The sequence below is a fragment of the Oryx dammah genome, unplaced genomic scaffold (genome assembly GCF_014754425.2).
Source record: "Oryx dammah isolate SB20612 unplaced genomic scaffold, SCBI_Odam_1.1 HiC_scaffold_8, whole genome shotgun sequence".
Classification (NCBI taxonomy): domain Eukaryota; kingdom Metazoa; phylum Chordata; class Mammalia; order Artiodactyla; family Bovidae; genus Oryx; species Oryx dammah.
Window position 1 is genome coordinate 31,594,765 of NW_024070192.1, and position 27,790 is coordinate 31,622,554.

Consider the following 27,790-nt stretch of genomic DNA (forward strand, 5'->3'; position numbering starts at 1 on the left):
ATTTTAAATGGGAAATTTATTCAATAAGGAAATATTTTGAAATATTACTTCTTCATTCTTATATCTGTCTTTCTTAACTGTTATATTCACATGTTTTATTATATAGAATATGTAGGCAAAATAATACATGTATGTTACTTATTAATAAAAACATATACAACTAGTGGCTCTCTAACCTCAAAATAGTTTTACTGGTGAAGAGTGCTTGATCTAAAAAGTGTGGTGACCACCATTCTAAACCAGGGTTTCTGAGACATGGCTACACATCAGACTCTTAAAGGGGACTCGTTAAGCCAGATTTCTTGCCTTCTCTGATCACATGCTCTTGAGAAATGGGGCCTGGAAATACAATTTTTTAACAAACTGCCAAAATGATGCTTTTGGCAGTGGTCTAAGGAGAAGCATTACAATACACAATTAATAATCAATAATTTAAGCATAATAATAAATAATTGTTTCTTAACTCAAACTTCAAGAAACTAACTGACCTAGTTAGCTGCCAAAACTTTGGGCAGGGATGATGATCCTATATCACAAGGAGCAAGTTGCCAGTTTATAAAGAAATTATTAAACTGCCAAGTGTCTCTTCCTTATCAAGAACCATCTACCAGAGTAAGAGTTTTCAACCTGAAATTCATGAGTTCCAAGAATGCACTTCAGGATTCTGTGAACTCCCTGAATTTGCGTGCAAAATTTTCTGTGTAGAGATGTATGTGCATTTTCCTTGGGAACGGATTTATAGCTTCCATCAGATTCAAGAGGGCTCTGTGACTCAACTAAAGCTTCCAAATTACTGTTATGTTCCTTGGATGTTGATCAGCTAAAAACTAACGTGTTGAAGATAGAAATTCATCATCCTCCCTTTCCAAATCAGCTCACCTCTTGACTTTCTTAGAAGCAAAGCACCTTGGCGTTGGGAATAACACCCTAGGCAAGTGTCACTCTACATGTCTCTGACAAATTGCTACCATGCTCTGCCCAGGAAGTCAAAAAACAGCATTGTTATACAAGTCAACTTCAAAAAACTCCCACCTGGGTTAAGCTGAAATAGTTTTCACACAGTGGATTTCGTTCAGGCCCTGCGACCTAGAAAAACACACAGGATGACTGAGTGGTAGAGTGCAGGATGACCTGGAGATGGACAGTTGTTATCCTAGTTAGAAATGACTTGGAAGGAGGTAGGGGTAGAGGGTGGAGAGAGGGAAGGTGTCGGAGAGATGAACAAGGCGGTAAAATCCTAGGACTTGGAGATTATTGTCAAGTGGAAAGGGAAGAAGGGGAGGGAGGAGGCAAGGAAGACTTGAAGGAGTGAGAATGGGGGTGGGGTGGGGAGGCGGGGGCAGACAGACAAGACGAGATGGGAAGAGAACAGCAACACTGAAAGAGGAACAGTCGAAGAAGGGAGCCGAGGAAACGCAGAGTCAGTGAGAGCTGGAGAAGCCTGACAGAGAAAGGTCAGGGCAAATCAAACGCCCCTGGGAGTTCTAAGTGAGGTGAGGACCACAAGGAGGAGAGACTGCGGTTAAGAGCCGGGGTTAGGGGCCGAAGGGTTTGGGAAAGACACGAGAACGACCTCTGCATCCCTCGCACTGCTTGGCCCAGTGCCGGATCCAGACCTGGGGTTCACTAAAGGTCCAGGTGAGGACTGAGCGACCGCACGCAGCTCAAATGAATGAGAGACCCGCCCGCTGCGTGACGCACAGCGGCCTCAGAGGCGCGAGCGGGGCGGGGCTATATCGACAGCCAATCAGAGCCTGGGCTTCAGCCCCGCCCCCGCCCCGCCCCGGCGCCCCGCCCCGTCGGACCCAGAGTCGCGCACAGCCGCCCGTTTCCCGGAAGTGCGCCCGAAGCCGGCGCCGCGGGCCGAGGTGAGCGCACGCGGGCTGGAGTGGCCTGAACGCCGCGGCACGGGGCCGGACATGGCGCCGCCCGCGTGCGCGCCGGACTCGGCCGGGCCTCCGGGAGCGGCGTCCGGCCGTTGGACGCGCGCGGGGACGCCGCGAGTGCGGGGGGAAGGGCGGCGGGGCTGTGAGTGGAGGCACGGTACCCCGACCGGGCTAGCGCTCCCGAGCCTGTGGGCCCCGCCGGACTTTCCAGCTACGTTTCTGGCCTGGGAAGAGAAGGGGCCCCTCTCTCCCGCCTCCCCGAGAAGGCTGGAAGTGAGCCTCGGGAAGAGGGAACCCGTATGGGCTGATGCCCGCAGCCTGGCTCCTGGGTGCGGTCGGCGTCGTGGGCAGAGGGTGGAGGGCTCAGTGGGCAGCGCTGCCCGGCGCCTGGCAGGGCCGGATCCTCTCCGGCCTCGGTGCCTGTAGCTCCTCCTCCCCTCCAGCTGTTCGTGACAGCTCCTAAGCCCGCCCGCTGCCCGCCCCCCTCCTCCCCACCCCCCTCCTCCCCACCCCCCGCCTCAAGTTACCAAAGGTTTGCCGCTCTCCTCCCAAAGGCACAGGCGGTTAGAGCTTCCTGGGTTTGAATTTGGCCGCCTCGGTGAGCCTCAGAGATTTCAGACCTGTACACTGTAATACTCGCCTTGCTGGGTATTTGTGAGGGTTGTGATTAATCGCTAAGTCGTGTCCGACTCTTCGTGACCCCATGGGCTGCAGCCTGCCAGTCTTCTCTGTCCGTGGAATTTTCCAGGCAAAAATACTTGGGGTGTATTGCCATTGCCTTCTCCAGGGGATCTCTCCCCACCCAGTGATGGAACCTTCGTTGTCCGTTATTGGCAGACATGTATGTTCTTTACTGCTGAGCCTCCAGGGAAGCCTATTTCTGAGGATCTGCTTGAACCGTGCCTAACATGGAACTTGACAGAGAAAAAAGTTACTCAGATACTCCTTAAAAACAATAAGGTGGACGGTATTGAGGGGGACTCCCATGGGGTTTTGAGGTGTGGGAGGGACAGATTGAATACAACAAGGATAAGTTGAGATTTATAGCCAAGGGGTAGGGTGGGGTCAGTGGATGGAAAATTACTAAGAGGAAACGTCTGCCTTAATAGGGTCATTCTGGCTAAACTAACTTGACCGGCTTTGCTGAAGGCAGGTCAGGGCCAAAGGAAATTTGGTCAGATATCAAGGGATGTTGAATTTGATCAAATTTCAAAAGTAAGGGATTTTCCCTAAACTGGAGTCAGAAAGATTCTTGCTAAACTAGACTAGAAGGGCCAAGGACAGAGTCCAAGGGCCAGCCCTACTCAAAAAGAACTCAGAAGCTTGACTAAAGTTTAAGGAGACCATCTTTGTGCTCTGCAAATGGCTGCTCATGTGTGAATGGATAAGTATCCGTACCTAGATGTTCAGTTAGAAGTGCAGTCTAATTTGTTATAGCTTTAATAAGTATAACAACTATACATTTGGGAGAACTTTCCTTTTTTTTTTTTTTTTCCAAAACTAACAGGAGTGTATTCTCTTGAAGTATTTGCAGTACCAATCTATGAACCATTTATGTGTGTGCTATGCTTAACTTGCTCAGTCGTATCTAACTCTTTGTGACCCCATGGACTGTAACTGGCCAGGCTCCTCTGTCCATGGGGATTGTCCAGGCAAGAATACTGACGTGGGTTGCCATGCCCTCCTCCAGGGACTCTTCCCAACCTAGGGATTGAACCCATGTCTCCCACCTTGCAGGCGGATTCTTTGCCGTGTGAAACACCAGGGAAGCCCATAAAGTAATTTAATTATGAATACTTGAGGCATTTTCCCTACCATTATGTGAAAATATAATAGCTGAAATCAGAGTTAAATAATTTATGAGACAGTTTTCCCTGAAAGTCGCTTTCCCTAGGTGTTATCTAAACTGCTATTTTAATTCAGGAACTAAGTAAATATGAATAAGTCCACAGATCAGTTTCTTGCTGTCTAAAATCTTGCTACTTGTTATTTGAAATTCAGGAGCTATATCTAGATAGTGAAGGATGCATATATATTTAAAAGTTTTAACATGTTTATTTATTTTCAATAGAGTTAATTTTTCTCAGCATTTGAGTTAAGTTGTAAAATTCACTCAGCAGTTGTTTAATTATGAGACAAAGTACTTCCACTAATAATAATTTGTTTATAAAAGACATTCCTGGAAAAGTTAACTCTAATCTGTAAAAGTATCTCCTCCTCTGGCTTTGCATTAAGCCCTGCAGATTAAGCCTTTTGCAATTCACTTAGTTCCCAACCTAACAAATTTACTTAAAGCTGTTTAATTCTCTCTAAGCAGCCTTTGGCCATTTCCTACAAATTTTAATGTGTTGTGTTTTCATTATCGGTCAATATGAAGAAAATGTTTTAATTTCCTATCTGGTTTTTTTCTTTGACAGTAGGTTATTTAATATTTCCATATATTAGGATATTCTAGGTATCTTATTGTTTTCTTTTGTAATTTTTAGAGTTCAATTACTCTGTGATCAGAGAATCTATACTTTAAGATTTTAGTGTTTTGAAACATAATTATATTCTGTTTTCATGAGTGCTTCCTATGCATTTGAAATGAATGTGTACTCTGCCGTTGTTGTTTTAAATGATGGTTGTATCAACTTGGGTCACAGTGTTGTTTAGATTTTCTATTTCCTTCAGTTCAGTTCAGTCGCTCAGCCACATCCAACTCTTTGTGACCCCATGGACTGCAGCACACCAGGCCTCCCTGTCCATCACCAACTCCCCGAGCTTACTCAAACTCATGTCCATTGAATCGGTGATGCCATCCATCCAACCATCTCATCCTCTGTCATCCCCTTCTCCTCCTGCCTTCAATCTTTCCCAGCATCAGGGTCTTTTCAAATGAGTCAGTTCTTTGCATCAGGCGGCCAAAATATTGGAGTTTCAACTTCAACATCAGTCCTTCCAATGAATATTTAGGACTAATTTCCTTTAGGATGGACTGGTTGGATCTCCTTGCAGTCCAAGGGAATCTCAAGAGTCTTCTCCAACACCACAGTTCAGAAGCATCAAATTCTTTGGTGCTTAGCTTGGCAACCCACTCCAGTGTTCTTGCCTGGAGAATCCCATGGACGGAGGAGCTTAGTGGGCTACAGTCCACGGGTCACAAAGAGTCGGACACGACTGAGCAGCTTCACTTCACTTCAGTTCACTTTCTTTCTAGTCTAACTCTCACATCCATAGATGACTACTGGAAAAACCATAGCTTTTACTAGACGGACCTTTGTTGGCAAAGTTATGTCTGCTTTTTAATATGCTGTCTAGGTTGGTCATAACTGTTCTTCCAAGGAGCAAGCGCCCTTTAATTTCATGCCTGCAGTCAATATCTACAGTAAATTTGGAGCCCCCCAAAATAAAGTCTGTCATTGTTTCCATTGTTTCCCCATCTATTTGCCATGAAGTGATGGGACCAGATGCCATGATCTTAGTTTTCCGAATGTTGAGCTTTAAGTCAACTTTTTCACTCTCCTCTTTCACTTTCATCAAGAGACTCTTTAGTTCTTTGCTTTCTGCCACAAGTGTGGTGTCATCTGCATATCTGAGGTTAATGATATTTCTCCCGGCAATCTTGATTCCAACTTGTGCTTCCTCCAGTCCAGCGTTTCTCATGATGTACTCTGCATATAAGTTAAATAAGCAGGGTGACAATATACAGCCTTGACGTACTCCTTTTCCTATTTGGAACCAGTCTGTTGTTCCATGTTCAGGTCTAACTGTTGCTTCTTGACCTCCATACATATTTCTCAGGAGGCAGGTCAGGTAGTCTGGTATTCCCATCTCTTGAAGAATTTTCCACAGTTTGTTGTAATCCACACAGTCAAAGGCTTTGGCATAGTCAATAAAGCAGAAGTAGGTGTTTTTCTGAAACGCTCTTGCTTTTTTGATGATCCAACGGATGTTGGCAATTGGATCTCTGGTTCCTCTGCTTTTTCTAAATCCAGCTTGAACATCTGGAAGTTCATAGTTTATGTTCTGTTGAAGCCTGGCTTGGAGAATTTTGAGCATTACTTTGCTAGCATTTGAGATGAGTACAATTGTGTGGTAGTTTGAACATTCTTTGGCATTGCCTTTCTTTTGGATTGGAATGAAAACTGACCTTTTCCAATCCTGTGGCCATCACTGAGTTTTCCAAACTTGCTTGCATATTGAGTGCAGCACTTTCACAGCATCATCTTTCAGAATTTGAAACAGCTCAACTGGAATTCCATCATCTCCACTAGCTTTGTTCATCATGATGCTTCCTAAGGCCCACTTGACTTTGCATTCCAAGATGTCTGGCTCTAGGTGAATGATCACACCATCATGATTATCCTGGTCATGAAGATCTTTTTTGTATAGTTCTTCTGTGTATTCTTGCCACCTCTTAATATCTTCTGCTTCTGTTAGGTCCATATCATTTCTGTCCTTTATCGAGCCCATCTTTGCATGAAATGTTCCTTGATATCTCTCATTTTCTTGAAGAGATGTCTAGTCTTTCCCATTCTGTTGTTTTCCTCTATTTCTTTGCACTGATCACTGAGGAAGGCTTTCTTATCTCTCCATGCTGTTCTTTGGATCTCTACATTCAAATAGATATATATTTCCTTTCTCCTTTGCTTTTAGCTTCTCTTCTTTTCACAGCTATTTGTAAGGCCTTCTCAGACAACCATTTTGCCCTTTTGGATTTCTTTTTCTTGGGGATGGTCTTGATCACTGCCTCCTGTACAATGTCATGAACCTCCATCCATAGTTCTTCAGGCACACTATCAGATCTAATCCCTTGAATCTATTTGTCACTTCTACTGTATAGTCGTAAGGGATTTGATTTAGGTCATACCTGAATGGTTTAGTGGTTTTCCCTACTTTCTTCAATTTAAGTCTGAATGTGGCAATAAGGAGTTCATGATCTGAGCCACAGTCAGCTCCCGGTCTTGATTTTGCTGACTGTGTAGAGCTTCTCCATCTTTGGCTGCAAAGAATATAATCAATCTGATTTTGATATTGACCATCTGGTGATGTCCATGTGTAGAGTCTTCTCTTGTGTTCTTTGAAGAGGGTGTTTGCTATGACCAATGCTTTCTCTTGGTAAAACGCTATTAGCCTTTTCCCTGTTTCATACAGTACTCCAAAGCCAAATTTGCCTATTACTCCAGGTATCTCTTGCCTTCCTACTTTTGCATTCCAGTCCCCTAGAATGAAAAGGACATCTTTTTTGGATGTTAATTCTAGAATGTCTTGTAGGTCTTCATGGAACCATTCATCTTCAGCTTCTTCAGCATTACTGGTTGGGGCATAGACTTGGATTACTGTAATACTGAATGGTTTGCCTTGGAAATGAACAGAGATTGTTCTGTTGTTTTTGAGATTGCATCCAAGTACTGCATTTCGGACTCTTGTTGACTGTGATGGCTATTCCATTTGTTCTAAGGGATTCTTGCCCACAGTAGTAGATATCTATTTCCTTACTCATATATATATATATATTTTGGGGGGGGTCTATTTTTCTATCAGTTACTGAGAGAACAGTGTTAAAATCTCCAGTGATGATTGAGTTTTTCCTTTAGACCTGATATTAGGTGTCTACACTTTTTAGGGTGCTCTGTGTTCTAGGTGATTTAACACAATTATCATAATAAAATGTCCCTCCTTTTCTCTTTGTCATGAAGTTTCTTGGTTAGATACTAAGTAACTATACCAGCTTTCGGGTGCTTGCTGTTTGCATGGAATGTCTTTTCTCCTCCATTTTATTTCCAAACTATCTGTGTCTTTATATATAAAATGTCTCTTGTAGATTGCATATAGTTGGGTCTTGCTTTTTTTAAATCTGACAATCTGTACCTTATAGTTCTAGTGTTTAGTCCATTTACATTTAATGTAATTATTGATTGGTTGGGTGTAAGTCTATCGTACTGTCCTTTTTTCCACTTGATCTTTCTGCTTTTTATTCTTCTCTTGATTCTTTCCTGTATATTATTGACTGCTTTTCATTGTTTGTCTCTTGGTTTTTTAGCTATACCTCTTTGTATAATACTTTTACAGCTAGCATTATGCATCCTTAAATTATCAAAGGTTAACTTATCAGAGTGTGCTTTAATATTGTTCCACTTTATAACTCAGGTTTCTCATTTCCTACCCCTCACTTAACACCTTTATGTTTCCCATCTGTCACCTCACCTGACATTACTTCTTCCTTTCAATTTCCTGTTTCTGCATTCAGTTCAGTTCAGTCGCTCAGTCGTGTCCGACTCTTTGTGACCCCATGAATTGCAGCACGCCAGGCCTCCCTGTCCATCACCATCTCCCAGAGTTCACTCAGACTCACGTCCATCGAGTCCGTGATGCCATCCAGCCATCTCATCCTCTGTCGTCCCCTTCTCCTCCTGCCCCCAATCCCTCCCAGCATCAGAGTCTTTTCCAATGAGTCAACTCTTCGCATGAGATGGCCAAAGTACTGGAGCTTCAGCTTTAGCATCATTCCTTCCAAAGAAATCCCAAGGTTGATCTCCTTCAGAACAGACTGGTTGGATCTCCTTGCAGTCCAAGGGATTCTCAAGAGTCTTCTCCAACACCACAGTTCAAAAGCATCAATTCTTCGGTCCTCAGCCTTCTTCACAGTCCAACTCTCACATACATACATGACCACAGGAAAAACCATAGCCTTGACTAGACGGACCTTAGTCGCCAAAGTAATGTCTCTGCTTTTGAATATGCTATCTAGGTTGGTCATGACGTTTCTTCCAAGGAGTAAGCGTCTTTTAATTTCATGGCTGCAGTCACCATCTGCAGTGATTTTGGAGCCCCCAAAAATAAAAGTCTGACACTGTTTCTACTGTTTCCCCATCTATTTCCCATGAAGTGATGGGACCGGATGCCATGATCTTTGTTTTCTGAATGTTGAGTTTTAAGCCAACTTTTTCACTCTCCTCTTTCACTTTCATCAAGAGGCTTTTTAGCTCCTCTTCACTTTCTGCCATAAGGGTGGTGTCATCTGCATATCTGAGGTTATTGATATTTCTCCCGGCAATCTTGATAACAGCTTGTGGTGTTATCAAGTCCAGCGTTTCTCATGATGTACTCTGCATAGAAGTTAAATAAGCAGGGTGACAATATACAGCCTTGACGTACTCCTTTTCCTATTTGGAACCAGTCTGTTGTTCCATGTCCAGTTCTAACTGTTGCTTCCTGACCTGCATACAGATTTCTCAAGAGGCAGGTTAGGTGGTCTGGTATTCCCATCTCTTTCAGAATTTTCCACAGTTGATTGTGATCCACACAGTCAAAGGCTTTGGCATAGTTAATAAAGCAGAAATAGATGTTTTTCTGGAACTCTCTTGCTTTTTCCATGATCCAGCAGATGTTGGCAATTTGATCTCTGGTTCCTCTGCCTTTTCTAAAACCAGCTTGAACATCAGGGAGTTCACGGTTCACATATTGCTGAAGCCTGGCTTGGAGAATTTTGAGCATTACTTCACTAGCGTGTGAGATGAGTGCAACTGTGTGGTAGTTTGAACATTCTTTGGCATTGCCTTTCTTTGGAATTGGAATGAAAACTGAGCTTTTCCAGTCCTGTGGCCACTGCTGAGTTTTCCAAACTTGCTGGCCTATTGAGTGCAGCACTTTCACAGCATCATCTTTCAGGATTTGAAACAGCTCAACTGGAATTCCATCACCTCCACTAGCTTTGTTCATAGTGATGCTTTCTAAGGCCCACTTGACTTCACATTCCAAGATGTCTGGCTCTAGATTAGTGATCACATCATCATGATTATCTGGGTTGTGAAGATCTTTTTTGTACAGTTCTTCTGTGTATTCTTGCCACCTCTTCTTAATATCTTCTGCTTCTGTTAGGTCCAGACCATTTCTGTCCTTTATCGAGCCCATCTTTGCATGAAATATTCCCTTGGTATCTCTAATTTTCTTGAAGAGATGTCTAGTCTTTCCCATTCCGTTGTTTTCCTTTATTTCTTTGCATTGATCGCTGAAGAAGGCTTTCTTATCTCTTCTTGCTATTCTTTGGAACTCTGCATTCAGATGCTTATATCTTTCCCTTTCTCCTTTGCTTTTAGCTTCTCTTCTTTTCACAGCTATTTGTAATGCCTCCCAAGACAGCCATTTTGCTTTTTCGCATTTCTTTTCCATGGGGATGGTCTTGATCCCTGTCTCCTGTACAATGTCACGAACCTCATTCCATAGTTCATCAGGCACTCTGTCTATCAGATCTAGGCCCTTAAATCTATTTCTCACTTCCACTGTATAATCATAAGGGATTTGATTTAGGTTATACCTGAATGGTCTAGCGGTTTTCCCTACTTTCTTCAATTTGAGTCTGAATTTGGTAATAAGGAGTTCATGATCTGAGCCACAGTCAGCTCCTGGTCTTGTTTTTGTGGTCTGTATAGAGCTTCTCCATCTTTGGCTGCAAAGAATTCATTAGCACCTCATAAATGTAATAACCTAATAACAGATTAATTCCATTTACCCCCTTCTTTGTGCTGTATTTATATATTTCACTTCTACTTATCTTATGTTCTGCTTATACTAGTGCTATTTTTGCCTTAACAGTCAGTTGCTTCTTTTAAGGAAGTTAGAATAAATGGAAGCATAGTATCTTACATTTATTCACCATGTGCTTACCATTTTTGGAGATTTTCATTCCTCTCTGTGGCTCAGATGGTAAAGCGTCTGTCTACAATGCGGGAGCCCTGGGTTCGAGACATGGGTTGGGAAGATTCCCTGGAGAAGGAAATGGCAATCTACTCCAGTACTATTGCCTGGAAAATCCCATGGACAGAGGAGCCTGGTAGGCTACAGTCTATGGAGTCACAAAGAGTTGGACACGACTGAGCGACTTCACTTCATTCCTCTCTGTAGATATGAGTTTTCCTTGAACTGGAAGAATGTCCTTTAGCATTTCTTGCAGTACGCATCATTGGGGGAAAATTCTCATGGCTTTTTAAAAATCTGAAATATGTCTTTAATTCTTTCTTTGAAAGGAGTTTTTGTTGGATGTGGAATTCTAGGTTGACAGTTCATTTCCTAGAATTTGCATTTGTTTCTCTTTATGATTTCTAGTTCTCTGTGGAAAGTCACTATCTCTTCTGTCATTAAAATTATTTCGTTTTTAAGTCCTGAGGCCATCAGGCCTTGATTCTCTTGACTTCTTTCCCCTTGATTTTGGATTGCATCATGGATATTGTGGATGGCACATTGTAGACACTAAGGATTCTGTTATCTTCTTCTGAAGAGCATTGATTTTTCTTCTAGCAGGCAGTTCAATTACTGACTGATCACCTTTGGGTTGTGTTAGTTTGGTTTTTATCTCCTTGCAATCCAAGGGACTCTTAAGAGTCTTCTCCAGCACCACAATACAAAAGCATCAATTCTTCAGTGCTCAACTTTCCTTATGGTCCAACTCTCACATCCATACATGACTACTGGAAAAACCATAGCTTTGACTATATAGACCTTTGTTGGCAAAGTGATGTCTTTGGTTTTGAATACTCTGTCTAGGTTTGTCAAACCTTTTCAAGGAGATCAAACCAGTCAGTCCTAAAGAAAATCAACCCTAAATATTCATTGTAAGGATTAACGCTGAAGCTCTAATACTTTGGCCAGTGATGCGAAGAGCTGTTTTATTGAAAAAGACTCTGATGCTGGGAAAGATTAAAGGCAAAAGGAGAAGGGGGCAGCAGAGGATGAGATGGCTAGATAACATCACCAACTCAATGGACATGAATTTGAGAAAATTCCAGGAGATAGTGAAGGACAAGGAAGCCTGGCATGATACAGTCCATGGGATCGCAAAGAGTCAGACGTGACTTAGTGACTGAACAATAACCAGCTTGGTTTTAGGGTAGATCTTTGGAAAACGCAAGGTGTTTCCCAAATTCTTTTCTTCTTTGGCTGTTCTGCATGGCTTGTGGGATCTTAGTTCTCTGATCAGGAATTGAACCTGGGCTGTTGGCAGTGAAAGCATGGAGTCCTAACCACTGGACTGCCAAGGAATTCCCTCAAATTCTTCTAACTGGATCAGAATAGACCAACAGACTGGGCCTCCTTGGTGGATATTGTTGAAGCATGTTTTTTGGTTTTGAGGGGCATGTGTAGAGTAGGTAGGTCTTATTCTCAAGCATGGTCCTTTCTCCTAACATGACCTTTCAGATAACTCAGGATGCATTGAATGTTTCTCTACTTTTGGGGTCAGAAATGTAAATGTCTCTTATTGGTTGGACTTCTGTATCCCTCATTTGCTCTTTTAACATGGTAACAACTGCTCCCTGTTGAACCTTGGATAGTTCCACCATGCTGAGTGCAGTCCAACCCTTGGCCAAGATTCATCACAAGGAAACCACCCCCCCCCCCTCCACAACTGTCTGCCTCCATTGCCACAGCTTCCTCCTCCCCACTGCCCTGCTCTTTACTATTCTAGCCACTTCAGTAGCCCCTGGTCTCTGCTTGAGCTCCAGCTTCCTGCACTGGGCTTGGGAAATCATTCCTTTGCAGACAGCTATGATGACCATGGGACCCTCCTCATGAGCTTTTCTTCCCTCAGGGATTCCTTTCTTGCCTACCTGTTGTCCAGTGCCTAAAAACAGTGGCCTCTTAGGCTTTCTCCAATATTGTTGTTGTTTGCAGTGGGTAGTCTGCCATGAAAAGAAATAGAATTCCTGAATTATTGAGCACATGTTGCTGTAGCCCTCTGGGTGCTGGATGAATATATGAATGAAATATCAGGTAGGCCAAAAAGTTTGTTCAGGTTTTTCTGTAAGATGTTATGGAAAAACCCAAATGAACTCTTTGACTAGCCCAATACATGGGTCTCTTTGTAAGCACAAAGGACAGTTAGTGGGGTCCACACAAGAAACATAATCTTCTTACCTTTCTATTTTATCCCCTCAAAAAAATTTGCTTTCTTTTTCTGGTTTAGTTCTTCTGAATCTCTGTTAAACCTTTTTTATGTCATCTTAATCTGTGCCTCCATTCTTTTTTTTTTTTTTTTTTTTTGAGATCCTGGATCATCTTCACTATTATTATTCTGAATTCTTTTACTGGTAAGTTGCCTATCTCCACTTTATTTAGTTGTTTTTCTGGGGTTTTTATCTTGTTCCTTCATCTGTGACATAATTCTCTGCCTTTTCATTTTGATTAACTTTCTGTGATTGTGCTTTTTGTTCTGGAGCTTGCAGGAATGTACTTGTTCTTGCTTCTGCTCTCTGCCCTCTGGTAGATGAGGCTAAGAGGCTTGTGTAAGCTTCCAGATGGGAGGAACTGGGGAAGAACTGGGTCTTGCTCTGACAGGGCCTTGCTCAGTAAAACTATAATCCAATTATCTGCTAATGAGTGGGACTATACTCCCTCCCTGTTAGTTGTTTGGCCTGAGGTGACCCAACCCTGGAATCTATAGGCTTTATGGTAGACCAGCCCAGACAGCATATTAAAAAGCAGAGATATAACTTTGCCAACAAAGGTCCATCTAGTGAAAGCTATGGTTTTTGCAGTAATCATGTATGGATGTGAGAGTTGGACTAGAAAGAAAGCTGAGCACCGAAGAATTGATGCTTTTGAACTGTGGTGCTGGAGAAAACTCTTGAGAGTTCCTTGGAGAGCAAGGAGATCCAACCAGTCCATCCTAAAGGAAATCAGTCCTGAATATTCATTGGAAGGACTGATGTTGAAACTGAAACTCCAATACTTTGGCCTCCTGATGCAAAGAACTGACTCATTTGAAAAGACCCTGATGCTGGGAAAGATTGAAGGCGGGAGGAGAAGGGGATGACAAAGGATGAGGTGGTTGGATGGCATCACTGACTCAGTGGTCATGAGTTTGAGTAAGCTCGGGGAGTTGGTGATGAACAGGGAAGCCTGGTGTGTGCTGCAGTCCATGGGGTCGCAAAGAGTCAGGCATGACTGAGCAACTGAACTGAACTGATGGTAGGGCTATTGGCAAACACCAAGCGGGCTCATGCCGAGGTGCCCTTCCCAGGACAGCTGCTGCCAGTGTCCCCGTCCCTATGGCGAGCCCCGCCGACCTGAACCTCTGCAGGGGACCCTCCAACACTAGCAGGCAGATCTCGTTCGGTCTCCTGTGGGGTCAGTGTTCTTTTCCCCTGGGTCTTGGTACACATAAGATTTTGTGCCATCCAAGAGTGGAGTCTTCATTTCCCCCAGTCCTGTGGAAGTCTTGCAGTCGAATCCTGCTGGTCTTCAACATCAGATTCCCTGGGGATTCCTAGTCCTTCTGCCAAATTCCCAGGTTGCGAAGCCTGACTTAGGGTTCAGAACCTTCCCAACAGTGGTAAAACCTCTATGGTATAATTGTTTTCCAGTTTGTGGGTTGCCCATCCAGCAAGTATGAGATTTGATTTTTTCTTGATTGCATCCCTTCTGCCCTCTCGTTGTGGCTTCTCCTTTGTCTTTGGACATGGGGTACCTTTTTTTCCAGTGTCCTCTTGTCAGTGATTGTTCAACAGTTAGCTATGATTTTGGCACTCTCACATGAGGAGGTGAGCACGTGGCCTTCTACCCCACCATCTTGAAGCAATCTCCTGCTTGTTTTATTTTTAAATGATGTTGTGATATAGAGTGAACTGTTTGGGTGAAGTCATGGGAATAAAGACATTGCTCTTACACTTAAGGACAAAAGTGAAAAAATTGAAAGTGAAAGTTGGTCAGTCATGTCCAACTCTTTGTGACCCCATAGACTATACTGTCCATGGAATTCTCCAGGTCAGAATACTGTAGTGGGTAGCCTTTCCCTTTTCCAAGGGATCTTCCCAACCCAGGGATCAAACCCAAGTCTCCTACATTGCAGGCAGATTCTTTACCAGCTGAGCCACAAGGGAAGCCGAGGAATACTGGAGTGGGTAACCTATCCCTTCTCCAGGGGATCTTCCTACCCAGGAATCTTCTGCAATGCAAGCAGATTCTTTACCAACTGAGCTATCAGGGAAGCCCCCTCAAGGACAAAGCAGCCATCAAAAGCTAGAGTGTTGTACTGATCTCTGATTAACCCTGGCACCCAAGTGACTGGGTGTTTTTTTGGTTGTTGTGGTTATGTTGTGGAGAAATGATGGCCTCCAGTTCCTTTATAATATTTTAAGATAGACCCAATAATCCAATATTAGGATTACATGCAAGAAAGCTAGCTAGAAATATTGCATGCTCCTTTAAAAATATCTTAATATTAACTTTGTTATTTCCTAATTCTCTTTTCCTTGTCTTAGTTCCTGCCTTCTGAATTTTGATACCACTCACCATAAAACTTGCTTCATGTCTGTAGGAATGTTTTTGCAGTAGTCAGTATTTAGTTCTAAGACTTTTTTCTGTTTAGGGTTGAAAATTTTAGTATGACAGATTTTTCATAAATTCCCAGTCATCAACATGGCACTCAAAAGAGGTCACTTAGAACTTTCATTGTACCTTTTGAGGAAAAAGTTCTCTTCAACTTCATATTTATTTTGGAAGCATCTAGTCATTTCAACCTTGGGCTTCCAGGTGGCGCAGTGGTAAAGAATCTACCTGCCAGTGCAAGAAACATGGGTCAGGAAGATCCCCTGAAGAAGGAAATGGCAACCCACTCCAGTATTCTTGCCTGAAAAATTCCATGGATAGAGGACCCTTGTTGGCTACAGTCCATGGGGTTGCAAAGAGTCAGACACAATTCGGCATGCATGCACACACGCAATCATTTCAACCTTAGTCTTTACTCCTAGGGCATCAATGTCTCTGTTCAGCTCTCTGTTTTAGTCTGCAGACCTATGGGTACAGATATCGAAGTGTTGTGGAGACGAGCTGTTTACCTGGAAACCTAGTGAACATGCTTCACGTGGTGCATTTCATTCTTCTACTTGGTCTGGCCATTTGAAGACCAAGAGAGAACACTAAAAATGGTCAGGGTTGTGGTGACAGTCTAGCTATGGTTCTAGTAGTTTGCTTTGCAGCTTCAAGTTTACCATATTTCAAAGTAAAATAGTGCACCCATTGATTTCAGAAGACCCACGACTCCCTCCCTCCCTCCAAGGCTTCTCAGGCAGGCCAGTGATTCTGTTCTTTGTGAAAGTGCATCCCCCCAGCTCGTGTAATGTCACTCTTACTGCCCCTCCAGGGTCCTTGTGAGAGGCCTGAGAAGACTTGGCTCTCCTGGGGACAGCTCCGTCCCAGAAGCACGTCCCCTAAAAGGACTCGCCACACCAGACAATGCCCGTGGAGTGGGGGCAGGCTCCTGTCCCGCTGCCACCACTGGCCAAGGCCGAGGAGCTCCTGTTCCCTGGCCCAGATGCCACCCCCCGAGGGGAGCCCTCCAGCCCCGAGACCGCACGCCAGCTCTTCAGGCAGTTTCCTTACCAGGTGATGTCCGGGCCCCATGAAACCCTCCAGCAGCTTCGGAAGCTCTGTTTCCAGTGGCTGCAGCCAGAGGTTCACACCAAGGAGCAGATCCTGGAGATGCTGATGCTGGAGCAGTTCCTGAGCATTCTGCCTGGGGAGATCCAGACGTGGGTGCGGAAGCAGTGTCCAGGCAGCGGGGAGGAGGCCGTGACCCTCGTGCAGAGCTTGAAGGGAGACCCCCAGAGGCTGTGGCAGTGGGTGAGCAGAGAGTGCTGTGATCTTTGAGGGAAGCACCAGGTCCTCTGGGGTCTTAGCAGGGGCATTGTCTTTTTTTTTTTTTTAATTAATCAATTTATTTACTTTTGGTTGCGCTGGGTCTTTGTTGCTGCGTGCAGGCTTTCTCTAGTTGCGGGAGCTATTGTCTAGTTGTGGGAGCTATTGTCTAGTTGTGGAGTTACTCTAGTTGTTACTCTAGTGGCGGGGGCTACTCTAGTTGCGGTGCATGGGCTTCCCGTTGCAGTGGTTGCTCTTATTGCAGAGCACCGGCTCTAGGGCGTGTGGGCTCAGTAGTTGTGATGCACAGGCTTTGTTGCCCCACAGCATGTGGGATCTTTCTGGACCAGGGGTCGAACCTGTGTCCCCTGCCTTGGCGCCACCAGGGAAGTGGTTAACCATAGAACCACCAGGGAAGTCCTGGGGTTTTATCTTTTTTTCTGGCACTGAATACGTGGGGGTTTTCACACCAACAACCAATTCTCTGAGTCTCTGATCTCAACTAGGTGTCCTCCTATTCAGTTCAGTTGTGATAGCAGCGGTCTGCTTGTCTCAACCCAGAGGTTAAGGGCTGGTCCTGTAAGACTTCCCCCATTTCAGCCACCCATCACAAGCTGCAGGGGTCACTCAGACTTCCGGCCAGCTGGCTACAGATTGGGAGGTTCCCAAGGCCCCTTCCTCAGCTTTGATAACTTGCTAGGATGACTCAGATCTCAGGGAAACACTTTGCTTCCATTTTCCAGTTTGCTCTAAAGGATATGATTGAGGAGCAGCCAAATAGAAGAGATGGGGGATACACAGAGCTTCCATGCCCTCCTCTGGGCACTCCATCCTCCTGACCCTTGTATGTGTTCAGCGGGTTGGAAGCTCCCTGAACCCCACAGTTGAAGAGTTGCTATGGCGTTCTCATTACTCAGGCCTGACAGATTGATCATTGGCCATTAGTGGTGGAAGAGCTCCAGCCCCTCTGTCCCCTAGAGGCTGAGGGGCGGGGCTGAATGTTCTGGCCCTCCAGTCACCAGGTTAGTTCCCCTGACAACAGGCCTCCATCCTGAAGCTATCCGGGGCCACCAAGAGTTATCCTGTCATGATCAACTCAGGGATGGTTGGGAGGGGCTTGTTCTGAACCACAACAGTGGCTCCTGGCGCTCCTGTCCTTCAGGACATTCCAGGGGGTTCGGAGCTCTGCCAGGAGCCTGGGACGAAGATTCATTATATGTCCTCAGTGTGTTTTTCATTACACCTCCTCTGTGTACCCCCACGCCACACCTGATCCTAGGTCTCCCTGTGACACTACACTTTTTGGCCATTAGGGATTGAAGATAAAGTCTCCCCTCCCATCCCATCCTTAGAGTGTTTGGGGAGTTGTCCCAAAGACTCCTGCATCTTAATTGGTGGAGGCTGTCCAGTAGGACAGCCCCAGCGGCTTGTCTGAAGGGCTCCCAGGTCTCTCCCTCTGGCCTCATCCTCCAGCTGCTCTCAGGATGCTTCCCTGCCCAGTTCCTGCTGGACCAGAAATAAATGCTGGCCTTTTCTTTCCCTGCCCTGTGTCCCTAAGGCCTGCCTTAGGATGCGTTCTGGAAGGGTAGCTCTGTGTTTTTCAGAAACCCTCACTCTGGGTCTTTGAGTAATCAGCAGTGTGTTGTCTCTAGATCAGCATCCAAGTTCTGGGACAGGAAGTCTCAGAGAAGGCGGAGCCCGCGAGCTGCCCAGCAGGGGACGCAGGGTCTCCTGCTGAAGAGCCTCAGAAGCTTGGGCTCCGGAACACAGCCCTCGGGCCTGGGGGTCCACTGAGCTGTGTGGTGAAAGAGGAGTCTGACGTGGAGCAAGGTCTAGGTGAGGGGCGGGTCCTGGTGATGGTGTGTGTGCTGCCTCCTGGAGAAACCAGGGGACCGTGACCAGCAGGCCAAGAGGGAACTGACACCTTAGGCCGCACCAATTGGGGTGTGTCTGGACATGTGGGATGCAGGGTGCGCCTACAGGAATCAACTGCGATTGGGGATTCAAAGTCTGCAATGTAAGCCACTTTATGACAGGGCCAGGCCTTTTGGATCTGGGGTCTGAGGAAGGTGGGAGGAGATGTCAGGGGCAGCTGTCAGGAAGCTTGGAGGAGCCGGAGTTGGTTAGGGAGGTAACCGTGGGTCTGAGTTTGCGGGTGGTGGGACAAGTGCGGGTTCTCGGCGGGGAGGTTTATCCCTGTGCCCTCTGTGAGTGGTCGAGAAGGACATCAGGATGCTCAGTCTTCTGTCTCTGCCTTCAGCAGCGGCTGCCACCCAGCTACCTGCCCAGCTGCCTGCCCAGCCCGAGCAAATGCCTGTCGGGAACCAGGACTTTGGAGCCTCCCTTCTCCACACAGCATCTCAGGTGAGTGGGGTCCCCTGCTTCTCGACCCCAGAACCTTGCCCTCAGGGTTTCAGCAGGAAGGTAAACCCAGCCCCTCTCACTCCATCCTGGCCACAAACAGAAGTCTCAGAAACAGATCTATTTTGATTATGTGGTGAGCAACTCTGAAAAGTTGCATTTGATAAAAATGAAGTTTTTCAAGCCTCTGTAGACTTTAGTCAAAGCATTGTTCCAAACCTCTAGAGAACTCCTCCTTCTCAGGACTCTCCTTGTGGGGTCCTTTAGAGTGAAGGTGAGGAAGGCTATGTGTGTTGAACGTGGTTTGAAGCCAGGTCTGAGCTTCAGCTCTCCAGGCCCAGAGATCTAGAAACCCGAGTCCCAGCTTCGCATTGTACTTGGGGTAGGGGTGGGGAGTGGCAGGGGGGTATACCTTTTTCAGTGACTCAAGAGTACCCTTCTTCCTGCTTTCAGGGTACTCAGGAACCAGACTGTTAGGCAGGAGGCTGCTTGAGAGGAAAGAACTGGGTATTCTGCCAAGGATGACAAGCAGACTTGGAGGCCTCTTGTTGCTTCTACAGTAAATACAGGGCATCCCTGTGAAAGGTGTATATATTAACATACTTCAACTAGTGGGGTTAGCTGTTAGCTCTGTGGTACTTATATACGGACATTAGCCATGACCTGTTCTGGATAGCTCGAGGTCCAAAGATTCTTAATGTTCACCAGCAACACCATATATGTGTGCGTGTGTGTGTGTGTATGTATGTATGTATGTATCAGTATATATGTACGTATGTATATAAATATGTGGTGTATTCTCAGTCATGTCTGACTCTGCGACCCCATACACTGTAGCCCGCGGGGCTCCTCTGTCCGTGGGACTCTCCAGGCAAGAATTCTGGAGGGGGTTGCCATGTCCTCCTCCAGGGGATCATCCCCACCCAGGGATCGAACTTGTGTCTCCTGCATCGGCAGGTGGATTCTTTACCACAGTGCACTACCTGGGAAGCCCTATATAAATATATAGAATGTATAAGTAAATTTCCTATATATAGCTGATGCCTGATGAACAGCAGCTCAGCCCTGACAGACCATCCCGACCCAGTCCCAGTGCCCCTCCCTAAACTAACAACACCTGTTTGTATCAGAAGGCCCTCTGTGTTCAACGAAGTCTTTTATATCTGAAGGGAATGTTTAAATGTAAGGAATCACGTTCTCTAATCTCTTCCCTGATTTGGGAACCTCGAGAACAGTGGCTGGGTGTGAGGTCCACATGGCAGACGTGGGACTGAGTCAAAGACAGAGCCTCCCAGACTCGGGGATGTGTGGCGCCCGTTCCCGTGTGTTCAGACCTCCAGAGGGGAACTCGGTCCACATGGCTCTGTGCGAGTCAGTTGTGGCAATGCCCCACAAACCCACAAGGTGGTGCTGTTTCCACATGAAATCCAGATTATTTCCCCATCAAATCTCATACTTCTGTCCTCCCAGAGTAGGAAGTTAGACTTTTTTCTGCTCTTGTGAAAATGAGAGGGACGTGGAGGGCTGTAGTTGGCGTCATGTCTCTTAAGTCAAGGGTTTCATTCAAGCACTGCTGGCTTCTGGCAGTTCCTCAAGTAAGTCTGTGGCTTTAAGGTTGGAGGTTCGCTGTTCAGAGACTCTTTTCTGGGCTTTGAAAGGGTCGATTGTTGCCCTGGAGGGTTTTGGTGGATGTCTTCAGCATCTTGGTGGCTACTCTTTTGGTGCCCATGTGTCTGGGGGCCAGGCCACCTCGCGGGTATTACTGCCAGTGCAAAAGAGGGGGTCTGTGTGTTCTGACCCGAAGGACTAAGGACTCTTGCATTCAGCAGCGTTTGCTCAAGCTGGTTATTTCCAGACGGTTGTTAAGGTAACTTCACTCACAGAAGATCAACAAAGTAGAAAATTCCTACTTTAGAAAATTTTAAATTAAAATCCATATTTAAAATGTTATGATCAGTAGTTAAACATATAGAGGTCACTTTTCATCTTTGCAGTTTCTTCCACCCAAAAACATTTAACTCCTCCTTTTCGTCTCTTTTTTTAAGCTTAATACCTGCTAATCAGAAATTCATTTTAAAACTTCTTTCCTTTCCCTCCTGAATTTCCAGACATCAAAGACGTCTTGGGAATATTGGGCTCCTTCTTCTGCCCAAAGATCTCTCCATTGAGCCCTGAGAGTTAAACACAAGCCAAGTGGAGAAAGGGCTTCCCCAAACAGGCAACTTAAAAGAGAACACAAGACCTAAAACCTACATGTTTCCTCTCCATGGCAAGAAGTACAGAGGCCGGGCCTGTTGACTCCGTCTGGAACCACCTCCCGTGGTTTCTCAGACCTTCTGATGGCCAGGACCCTAAGGCCATTCCTTTCTCCTCCGTGCTGCACAGGCAGGGAGGGATGGTTCGGGACCCTCCCCTGGACTCAGGCCTTGTGTTCTTCTCTAGGAGCAGTGGAGGCACCTGGATTCTACCCAGAAGGAGCAGTACTGGGATCTCATGCTGGAGACCTATGGGAAGATGGTCTCAGGAGGTGCAGGTGGGTCAGCCTGGTGGAAGGGGCACCCCCCATGTGCTCTAGGGGTGACCGGCCACTCTGCTCAGCACTCTCCGGGTGACAGAAACCCTTGGAGACACAGCTGGGAGCTGAGGAGTGGGAGGGGGTGGGCTACAGTGTTGGCTCCCGTGTATTGAACGCGCTGTGTGCGCCTGGCCCCATGGTGGCTCCTCTCCTCTGTGAAGTGGGTGCCGGGGTGCCCTCAGTTAGATGGTGACAGTGAGCGGCGGATCTAGTCACTTTCTCACTGTTTCGTAGCTTGCAGGTGCTGGTTACGACAGAGCTCGGCTGTGGCCAACTGTGCCCAGCCAACCACGGGTGGGGTCCCAGTCACGATCCGCGCACCAGCCTGCCAGGTGGTCTGACCCCTCCCGCCCAGAGCCTTCTTTTTGAGGCCTTTGCCGTCATCCAGCCATCCCGAGGGTGCTGATGTCATCGAGGTTCCCCGTGTCCCTCCAAGACGGGCTCCTCACTGGTGTCCAGAGCCTCTCAGTTCTCTCTCCACTTATGGCCCTCCTTTAACAGCACAGCCTGGTCCCCAGTCCTCCCCGTTCATCCAGGCCCACAGAACCCCTCTCTGTTCCAGGCATTTCCAGTGCCAGGCCTGACCTGACTGATCCAGCTGGGTATGGGATAGAGCTGGCAGGGCCACACCTGCATGTCAGTGAGAAGATCCCAAGCCCCACCTGCATAGGTGAGTGGCCTGTCCCCAGCCATTTCTGACTCCCAGTCATTAAACTGGAGGTAATGGGGGGAGAGGTTAGGATTTGGTTTCTGTTACATTGGTAATAACTAGCCATGGCCTGGTCAGTCCAGGCTGAATACTGAGGTTGGGCTCCTTGTCCCTGGCTGTCAGGTTGTTGACAGGTGTTTAATTATGGAAGAAGGACCCTGAATCTGATATGCTGCCTCACTCCAGCCTGTTGTGATGGCTTCCTTTCTCAGAGAGAACTAAGATTGTACAGGCCGAGACCAAATCAGATATGGACTGAGTTCTATTAAAAAAAAAAAAGATCATCTAACAGATTACTGTTATTCTTCCTAAGGAGAAGGTCCAGAGTAACTGGACCTTTTTTTTTTTTTTAACTCTGGTTATGGTAAATGGTAACCCACCAACTCCCAACAAAATAAACAAGACCCCAAGCAGAAAAACATGTTTCAGCTACTTTCTATGCACCCCAAGTTTCATTAAACAGCAGTAACAACAAATACTTTGTATCAATCACATATTTTAAGGTTGATACAAAGAAATATGAACTTGGTCTGTTGTAAAACAGCAGTCACCCTTTGCCTTCTGAATTCTTTTAAAAACATTGCAGTTACGTAAAATCGACTGTCAAACCTACCTACCTACACACACACGCACACACACCTTTTCATCTCATTTTCTAACAATAGTCCTGTTAGATCTTACCTTGAACCAAACTGTGGAGAGGGTATAAAGCCAGCCTGCCTTGATAAGGCAAAGAAATGCCATTGTAGGTTCTTAAGAGAGGATCTGTGGGGAGAGAGACTTCGAAAGCAGCCACCTGCAGGACAGGCTGGGAGGGTACCCCCCAAGGAGGAGAGTCCTGGGGGCCACTGACATGGGAGTCCAGGTGTGCAGGGACGAGACAGGAATAACAAGGCAGGAAAGGAGTGGTCTGGTCCCAAGATTACGGAATTAACAGCCTGCCAGACCTAGATTCAGTTGCTGTTGTTGTTTAGCCTCTGAGTTGTATCTGACTCTGCAACCCCATGGGCTGCAGCCCGCCAGGCTCCTCTGTCCATGGGATTCTCCAGGTAAGAACACTGGAGTGGGTTGCCATTTCCTTCTCCAGGGGATCTTCCCAACCCAGGGATGGAAGCTGCATCTCCTGCAGTGGCCAGCGGATCCTTTACCCCTGAGCCACCAGGGAAGCCTCACCTGAGCTCAGGGCAGGGGGCACATGCCCCAGGAGAGAGTGGGTATGCTCTTCTGTGTGACCACATGGAGGAACAGCTCACAGGAAAAGCAGGTCAGCAGGGAAGTGAGCTTCCAAAAGTCTCACACCCATACCTCTAATCACAATTTCAAAGGATGAAAATTATACACATACAGTTGGCCCTTGAATAGTAAGGGTTTGGACTGTGTGGGAATGCTTATTCTCAAGAGTTTTTCAATAAATTTGTACACAGTCCACGTTTGGTTGAAGTCATAGGTGCAGAATCTGGATACAGAGGGCAGACTGTAAAGTTACACTTGGATTTTGACTGCACTGAGGTGGGTGCCCCAACCCCCACATTGTTTGAGAGTCAACTATATTTGGAAAAATGATTCTTAAGCACTTATTGGGAAGAATACTGCAAGAATAGTAAAAAGGTTTGAAAGAAGAGTGTTTCATCAGTGTTGGGCTTGTAAATATTCAGAGTATGGCATTTCTGAAACATAAACTCAGTCACATAGTGCAATACTAATACAAGCCAGTGGAACTGAAAAGGGAGCTGGGGACCAGAGGCTGGTCTGTAAAGGACTGGTGAAGGGAAAAGCAGGACGAGTCCCCAGGATGAGTCACTCTTCTCTGAGCAGAATCAGGAGAAAACACTCTGGGAAGAGGAGTCCGCTTCAACTTTGTGTGTGTTGTCTAACAAAATAAGTTGGAAGCAGATGGAAAAGACAAAATATGAAAATAAAATAATAGTAATAGGGAAGAAAATAGGTAAATATTTGACTCATGTCAAGCTGGGGATGATTTTTATAAGTATAAAAGCGACAGAAAAAAAATCACTAGGTAAATGATTAACAGACTGGACTATATTTAAAAAGAAAGAAACCACAACTTCTACACACAAAAATAACTCCAAACAAGGGGCTTCTCCCCACTCCCGATGGCTCAGCAGTAAAGAATCCGCCTTCAGTGAAGAAGACACAGGAGACTCGGGTTCGATCTCTGGGTCAGAGAGATCCCCTGGAGGAGGAAATTCCAACCCACTGCACTATCCTTGCCTGGAAAATCCCATGGACAGAGGAGCCTGTCAGGCTGTAGTCCATGGGGTCGCAGAGAGTCAGACAGGACTGAGCCACGGAGCGCACAACCCCAAACAAACTAATAATGACTAAACTGGTGAAAACTTTTCATAGACATGACAGGTAAGTGACTATTTTTCTTAAAATAGAAAGCGTGAGTGCAAGTTGATAAGAGAAAAGTGACTTTCCCAGTTTAAAAATAATGGACAGCAGTCTTGGAGTATGAAAAGTAACTCAAAAATGTGGGAAAAAAATCGATCCTTTAATAACTAAAGAATTAACGTTTATACCAACAAGAAGCCGTTTCCCACCAGTCTGAGCAGCAGAGTCTTGAGACAGTCAATAGGTAGGTGTTGAACCCTTGCTTCCTCTTTGCCCAGCCTCTTGGACTTGAGGATGGCACCATCATTCTGGAAGTTGATCTGCCAGTGGGTGTCAGCAGCCTTAATAACACCATTCATGCCTGTTGACACAGTAACTGTACTTTGAGGAACCTTTAAGGTACTGATCAGAAATGTGGGCAGAATTTGTGAAGAAAAAAGCTTCTCACGTCATTATTTACAGTAGCCAAATATAACAAACAACTTAGATTCCCAGAGTAGGAGAAGTCTTAAATAAAGTTCCTTGTTTTACTCTACTGTGTTTATTATCATATCTCACGGTGAGCCATTATTCAGCTCCTTAAAATGATACCTATAAAGGCTTCTTCTAAGACAAGAGAGAGTACCTTGGCCTTCCAAGAGAAACAAGTTCTAAGGCTCTGAATTAACAAGCTCCAGTCTGGCGCTCCAGCAGATTCCTGGGTCTCTAGCCGATAATGCGAAAGACACCGACATAGGAGAGAGAAGGGCAAACAGCTCCAAAGACACCGACATAGCAGAGAGAAGGGCAGACGGCTCCTTCAGATCTGCAGGAATAAAGTCATTTAGAAAAGTTGAAGATAAACTCTACCACCCACATAATGATCCACATGGGTCGCTGAGTAGTAATAACCAAAACCCCAAGTTATGAGAAATACAAAATGTAACTGTTTCATGAGTTAATGAAGTTAGTGAAGCACCAATGAAGCTGGATTCTTGCGCAGACCAAGGGCGCAGACTTTCACACGGCAGCTTCTCCGGGCATCACAGCCCCAGGGGCATGACTCGAACTTCGGGGTGACTTGTGAAAGGGAGGACCCGTGTGAAATTAATAAACATCACCCTTTACCATTGAAAGGCTACAGAGCCAGGTAGAGAACCGTTTATACAGTATGGTACTGGTCATGTCAGTGAAAAACATACACATGTACGTGCATGCGTGCAGGCTAAGTCCCTTCAGTTGTGTCTGACTCTGCAACCCCATGGACTGTACCCCTCCAGTCTCCTCTGTCCATGGGGGTTCTCCAGGCAAGAATCCTGGAGCGGGTTGCCATGCCCTCAACAGGGTATCTTCCCGACATGTGTGTTTAGATGAAAGACTGGAAGGAAATGTACACTCGCACTATTGCCTCTGGGTGCTATGATTAAGGCTGATTTTGTTTTCTTTCATATGCTTTTCAAATTATTTTTCATGTTCATATTTATCCTTTTTATATAACCAGATAAAAACCAATACTCATTAGCGTAGAGCTCTCCTATATTAGACTTGTTTCTCCTGGGCATCGGAAGCTGGCTGCTGCTTTTCCAAGGTGGCCGCTGCGGCCTCTGGGAGCCGTCCTCCGCTGTCAGTCCTCCTTTCCAGAGCTGAGTCATAGCCGGACGCACATGAAGCGAGTGCCGGGTGCTCAGGTCCGACAGCATTTTCCTTCTTCTTGGTAAAGAGAAGTCATCATGTCTTGGGCTGACCCTTTCTCTGACACACAGGTTGGCAAGCAGGGCAGACCGCTGACTGAGCTATTCTGCATCTTCTTTCTCCTTCTAGGGGACAGAGGGGAGAATGACAAAGAGAACCTGAACTTGGAGAACTACAGGGCCCAGGACCCTCCGGCATCGGGAGAGCCTCTCCCGCAGGCTCCCTTGAGCGGCCTCTTCAGTGAGGATGAGCCAAGACCCTCTGGAGAAGGAGAGGACCTCTCAGAGGCCCAGGGGAACCTGCGGGGCGAGGGGACAGAGGGTCAGCTCTGCCCCCGGGAGAGGAATTCCAGGAAGCAGCCGGGCCTGCACCTGCTGCCCCCGCTTCCCGGGGATTCACCCACACCATGGCTTGAGGAGAAGAGAGAGGCCGCTCCGCGAGGGCAGCCAAGGGTCCCCATGGCCCAGAGACTCCCCACCTGCAGGGAGTGTGGCAAGACCTTCTACCGGAACTCGCAGCTGGTTTTCCACCAAAGAACTCACAGCCGGGAGACGTACTTCCAGTGCCCCACCTGCCAAAAGGCCTTCCTGCGGAGCTCCAGCTTCGTGAAGCACCAGCGGGTCCACACTGGGGAGAAGCCCTGCAAGTGCGACTACTGCGGGAAAGGCTTCAGCGACTTCTCGGGGCTGCGCTACCACAAGAAAATCCACACGGGCGAGAAGCCCTACAAGTGCCCTGTGTGTGAGAAGAGCTTCATCCAGAGGTCCAACTTCAACCGGCACCAGAGGGTACACACGGGCGAGAAGCCCTACAAGTGCACCCGCTGCGGCAAGAGCTTCAGCTGGAGCTCGAGCCTCGACAAACATCAGAGATCCCACCTGGGGAAGAAGCCCCGCCCGTAGCCGGGCTCTCTGAGTCCCGTTCTGTCCCCTGGTCTGTTCAAGAAGACTTGACTCCATCCCAAGGAACTGCGTCCCTTAGAAAGCATCCCTGTCCTCTCAGTCTTCCATGGACTGCAGAGCAGAGACCAGAACACGGCTTTAGACAGGAGGAGAGCTCGGCCTGTGAGTTGGATCTCACGCGGGCTGACTTTCTTGCTTCTGCATCGGGAGAAAGAGAAGTCTTCCTTTTCCCACTCGTCTGTCCTCCCGGACCCCTCGGGAAAGACGTGTCACTTGGAGGTCCCATTTTAGGAGTGTTCTCTGGAAAGAGTTTCACCGGATCTGCCCTCAGGACTGTGGTCCTAGAGCAGGTCTTCTGTTCCGAAGGGGGAGCAAAGAGGCCAGTGGGCTCACGTGTGGTCTCTGTAGTACGGGTGCAAAGGTAACTTTCAATAAACCTGGTGGTCATTCCCCATCTCGTCTATGTGTGCAGCATCCACGGTCTGCTGACTGGAACTCACAAACCCTCAGTGGTGCTTGAGCTCCCAGATTAGCTCGAACAAATCGGAGGGACAGGGACAGGAACATGGCAGCCTGGTGCCTGGGTGAGAGCCCGGCCACTGCCGGGCATCCCGGTGTCCTCTTCCCAGGCCTGCCTCCCACCTGCTCTGCGGCTTCCAATTTCCCCTCTTTCTCCCAGTGTCTCCCTGAGGCTGTCCATCATTTTTGCCAAACTGTC

At 46.5% G+C, this 27,790-nt stretch overlaps 1 protein-coding gene and 1 long non-coding RNA gene across 6 annotated transcripts; one reads left to right on the plus strand and one right to left on the minus strand.

Moving 5' to 3' along the window:
• Positions 1-1,798: 1,798 nt before the first annotated feature.
• Positions 1,799-27,530, plus strand: ZNF18 (zinc finger protein 18). Of its 5 annotated transcripts, none has more exons than XM_040243331.1 (7): positions 1,799-1,868; positions 16,006-16,484; positions 18,152-18,335; positions 18,760-18,863; positions 21,303-21,393; positions 21,998-22,105; positions 26,300-27,530. In XM_040243331.1, the coding sequence occupies exons 2-7, from the start codon at positions 16,098-16,100 to the stop codon at positions 27,070-27,072; spliced, it is 1,647 nt and encodes a 548-aa protein (XP_040099265.1). In that variant the 5' UTR covers positions 1,799-1,868; positions 16,006-16,097; the 3' UTR covers positions 27,073-27,530. The 5 variants fall into 5 exon arrangements, with proteins under 5 accessions (XP_040099265.1, XP_040099270.1, XP_040099267.1 ...); XM_040243336.1 differs by having other exon boundaries at positions 1,866-2,159; positions 18,763-18,863; XM_040243333.1 differs by lacking the exon at positions 1,799-1,868 and adding an exon at positions 1,872-2,159.
• LOC120865969 lies at positions 24,546-25,743 on the minus strand. Its single transcript, XR_005721571.1, has 2 exons — positions 25,125-25,743; positions 24,546-24,860 (listed from the first exon to the last, which is right to left on the minus strand). It is a non-coding gene; the product is annotated as an uncharacterized LOC120865969 (long non-coding RNA).
• Positions 27,531-27,790: the final 260 nt, after the last annotated feature.